The sequence below is a fragment of the Emiliania huxleyi genome (assembly GCF_000372725.1).
Source record: "Emiliania huxleyi CCMP1516 chromosome Unknown EMIHUscaffold_1812, whole genome shotgun sequence".
NCBI classification, from domain to species: Eukaryota; Haptophyta; order Isochrysidales; family Noelaerhabdaceae; genus Emiliania; species Emiliania huxleyi.
Genome location: NW_005200771.1, coordinates 1 through 4077, shown reverse-complemented (window position 1 = coordinate 4077; position 4077 = coordinate 1). Strand labels below are relative to the sequence as shown.

Genomic DNA, 4077 nt, shown 5'->3' with positions numbered 1-4077 from the left:
GTCGGTGTAGCGCTGGAGGAGCTCCCCCACCGGCAGGGCCAGCCCGGCTGGGGAGGGAAGGCCGGGGAATGGCTGGCGTCCATCAGCAAACGTGCGCGAGGAGCAATACGAGCCCTCCCACAAACCCTCCTCGCTCGACCCCACCTATTGGACGGACATGCGTGTCGTGGGCGGGCCAACACTCGAGTGGGGGCGCGGATTTATCTCGGCGGCTCCTCGGGCGTCGAGGTGACAGCGACGCCGAAAAAGTTGGAGGCCGATTCAGCCGAGTCCAGGGCTGCGGTGAGTGCGGCCACGGCGCTTAGCTGCCGCCTCCTCGCTGTCTGTCGTGAGGGTGACGGTGACAGTTGACTCAGCGAGGCGCCTGATAGTCGCGTGATGGGCGAAGTGCCAGAGCGTGCTGTAGGCGGGTCAGCGGGCGGGAGTTGAGGGTTCTCCGATGCGACTCACCTGCGTCGGTCGGTGCTGCACGTGACGTCGGCCCTCCCATGCTCGTTAGGCCCACGACCTTGCGCGCGAAGTCATCCCTGAAGGCTTCGTCGGAGTAGTCCTCGCTCGTCGAGAATCTGAGGGTGACCTCGATGAGCGAGTCTCCCTCTCTGGTGTCGCGGGTAGGGCTGGTGGGAAGGGCGGAGGCTTCGGTGTGGGCGGTGGCGGCGAGGGCGGAGGTGGCGGCGGCGGCGCGGGCGGTGGCGGCGTGGGCGGTGGCGGCGTGGGTGGAGGGGGCGAGGTGGATGGCGTCGGTGGTGTCGGCGGAGGGGGTGAGGGCGGCGGGGGGGAGACATCCAGCGGGACGTGGCCTGGATCATGGGGAGGCGACGGTGGTGGGGACGGAGAGGGTGGCGGCGCGGGCGGTGGCGGCGTGGGTGGAGGTGGCGGCGGCGGCGCGGGCGGTGGCGACGTGGGCGGTGGCGGCGTGGGCGGAGGGGGCGAGGTGGATGGCGGCGGTGGTGTCGCGGCGGAGGGGGCAAGGGCGGCGGCGGGGAGAGATCATGGGGAGGCGACGGTGGTGGGGACGGAGAGGGTGGCGGCGAGGGCGAGGCCGTTCCGCCGGATGCAGCTGCGCAAGCTGCGAGATTGCGCGCATCTTGGTATCCGTCATAGGCCGTGCCGTCCTCAAAGTAGACAGGACCATCCTCGCCAAGGATGGGCCCTTTGAAAAGGATTTGCAGACAGTCAATCGAGAACGGGTCTGCTTCCGTGCCGCCTGTGAAGCAGCTACACTTCTTGGAGGTCGAATAAGTCATATATGGGTTCGGATCGTCTTGAGAGCCATTCTCGTCGTGCCAGGCTTTGCATGCGTCGATACATGCGTCCCCATCAGCGACTTCTCCGTCAATAACGCTGTCGTCACGGCGCTGCGTACTTCATCTCGCCACCCTGGACGCAGAGGCCTGTGTCGACATCTGTTTCCGGGCACGGGTTTCCGGTCCACTGGCTGGGCTTCAAAATGGGCTGTCCCGTTTCGCTAGGTGTCGCGATGGTCCTCCATGGTGAAGGAACCTTGAAACATGTGGCAATTTTCGCCTTCTCCTTCCATGTTGAAGAAGAGCATAGTCGCACGCCCCGAATGTGACAAACAAAGCGCACTGTTGCACGCACCCCACGAGGGTCGTCACGTGATCTTTTGCACTGATTCTGACTCACTGCATTCTTGGGAGTACCAGGTTGAGCACCGAGTGCCCTCGCTGTTGAACAGGTGATTCACGTCTCCGGGTGGGAGAGGCGACGGCGGCGGCAAGGACGTTCCATCCGGGGGGTCGATGGGGGAGCCCAACCTCAGCTCCCCCGGGGGACTGAAGGAGGAGGTGTCGCTCGAGGTGACGAACTGATAGTAGCCCTCACTGCTGTAGTCCTCGATCTGCGAGATGGCAACTGGCACGGAGTCGAGGGAGTAGATTTGGCTCAGCCATCTCCATGCCTCCACCGGGCAGGGAAGTTCCGGCGAGAGTCAGGAGAGAGCACGATATGCCGCCGCTAGTGCTAACTTTGATGACTGAGTTGCCGCCGACGGTCTGGACGCCGTCGGTGACAACCATTGGCGAATCTGTGCACACACACCGTTGCTGCCGCAGGGCCGCCAAATCAAAAGCACCGCGACGGCCGTTGTCGTTGCCTGTAATCCTCGCGCAAATCCACAAACAAACCGTTCGCGAATATAACAGGAGGGACCGAAACGGCGCGTTCTCCGCGCTCAAGCTTAAAGTGCTTAAGGGAGAGCAAGAGCGCGCGGGCGGCGCGGCGGGTGTGTGTGGGGGGGGGCGTCTGTCTGCCTCTCCCGTATCTCGCATCGCAGTCTCTCTGGCCAACTGTCGCAGTCTCTCTCACCTCGGGGTCGTCGCACCTCGGAGCACCGCTTTTCTTAGACTAACTTTCTTACTATCCTCGGAAATAATAGTTAGCGCAGACAGCGCGGGAAAGGGGTTAAATGCGCTTCATAGCTACAAGCTAGCAACGACTACCTTTTACGACAAGGCTAGAGTCAGCAACCACGCGGTACAGACGAAGCCACTGACTCAAGCTGACTCACGGCCGTGCCCCTGTTGATCGCATGATTACTATTCGTTTGAGTTTTGACATGGTCCGCTGTGACGCCTCAAGCGATGTGCTGGGCAAACCGATAGTTGGAAGCACAGGGAAAGCACAGGCGCCAGGTCAATGGAGCAGGTCATGCGTGCTTCATGCTTGTCACTGCTTAACTATCTCACCATGCTTTCACCATGAGCTCGCACGTCACGAGCTCGCCAATCGAGCCAGTCTCGTCGCGAGCTCATTTCGAACTCGCCACGTCCCACGATCTCGGCATGATCTCGCTGCGACCTCGCCACAAGTGTATCGCCTCGCATCCACTCGCGCCGGCCATACGAGCGGCTCGATCGAACGGACACTACAGGAGAGTCTCGATCTCAGTGCTTGCTCTACCTACCGATGTGGTGAATATTTGATTGCCGGCGCGGACTGCCTGTAAGATACCCGGCGCCACGCCTGCGAGAGGACGGAACATGGGGTTCACGCTGACCGTCTTCGCGATCGGCCTTGCGCTGCGCAGCCATCTGACAGCGCGCCATGCAGGTTTCAGCCTCACGCAGCGCGCTCCTGCAGCAGCCTTGGTCTCGACAGCCTCGGCCGCTGCCTCCGTTCCCGCTCTCGCCACCGCTGCCGCGTCCCGGACTGCCACTATCAGCCCGCAGCAGAGGTCGCTCGAGGAGCGGTTCGGCGCCTTCCCGCGCACCTGGGTGCCGATCGCGTCCACCTTTGAGCTCGAGCCCGATCGGCCGACGCCAGTAAAATTTCTCTCGCAGGATTACGTCGCGTTCCGCGACAACAGAGGCGAGTGGCGCGTGATGGACGACGCGTGCCCGCACCGCCTCGCGCCGCTGAGCGAGGGCCGCATCGACCGCGAGAGCGACCGCATCGAGTGCGCATACCACGGCTGGTCCTTCGAGCCGTCCGGGGCGTGCGCGCGCATCCCTCAGGCCAGCGAGTCGGTCGCCGCGGGCGCAGTGCCGTCGAGGCGCGCATGCGTCGCCTCGTACCCCACGCGCGAGCACAAGAGCGTCCTCTGGGTGTGGCCGTGGGAGGAGGACTGCCTCACCGTCGCCGGCGACCTCCGCGCCCAGCCCGAGGGGTTTCTGCGCGGCGTTGCGCACGACGCCTCCACGTACACTCGCGACCTACCCTACGGGTGGGACACGCTCCTCGAGAACATCGTCGACCCCGCCCACATCCCGTTCGCTCACCACGGGCTGCAGGGAAAGCGCGACGATGCCATCGCGATCAACATGACCAGCCCAATCCCCATCCACGCCGCCGACGCCGCCGACGCCGACGCTGACGGCGGCGGCGGCGGCGGCGGCGGTGGCGGCGACGCGGCTTCGGGCGTGCGCGGCTTCTGGTTCGACTTCGGCGACCGGACGATGGGCAAGCGCCGCGCCGGCGTCGGTGCGTTCCGCGCGCCGTTCGTGGTCGCGTACAACGCCGACTACGAGGCTCAGTACGACAAGAAGGGCCGGCCGAGGCCGTCGCGCCCTTTCAACCTGACTGTGGTGTGCGTGCCGACAAGCGCGGGCCGCTCGA

The 4077-nt window shown here is 64.6% G+C and overlaps 1 protein-coding gene across 1 annotated transcript; it reads left to right on the top strand.

The window, feature by feature from the left end:
• Positions 1-3002: 3002 nt before the first annotated feature.
• Positions 3003-3786, top strand: EMIHUDRAFT_253642 (hypothetical protein; the record flags this gene model as incomplete). Its single annotated transcript, XM_005783131.1, has 2 exons — positions 3003-3661; positions 3753-3786. The coding sequence occupies 2 exons, from the start codon at positions 3003-3005 to the stop codon at positions 3784-3786; spliced, it is 693 nt and encodes a 230-aa protein (XP_005783188.1).
• Positions 3787-4077: the final 291 nt, after the last annotated feature.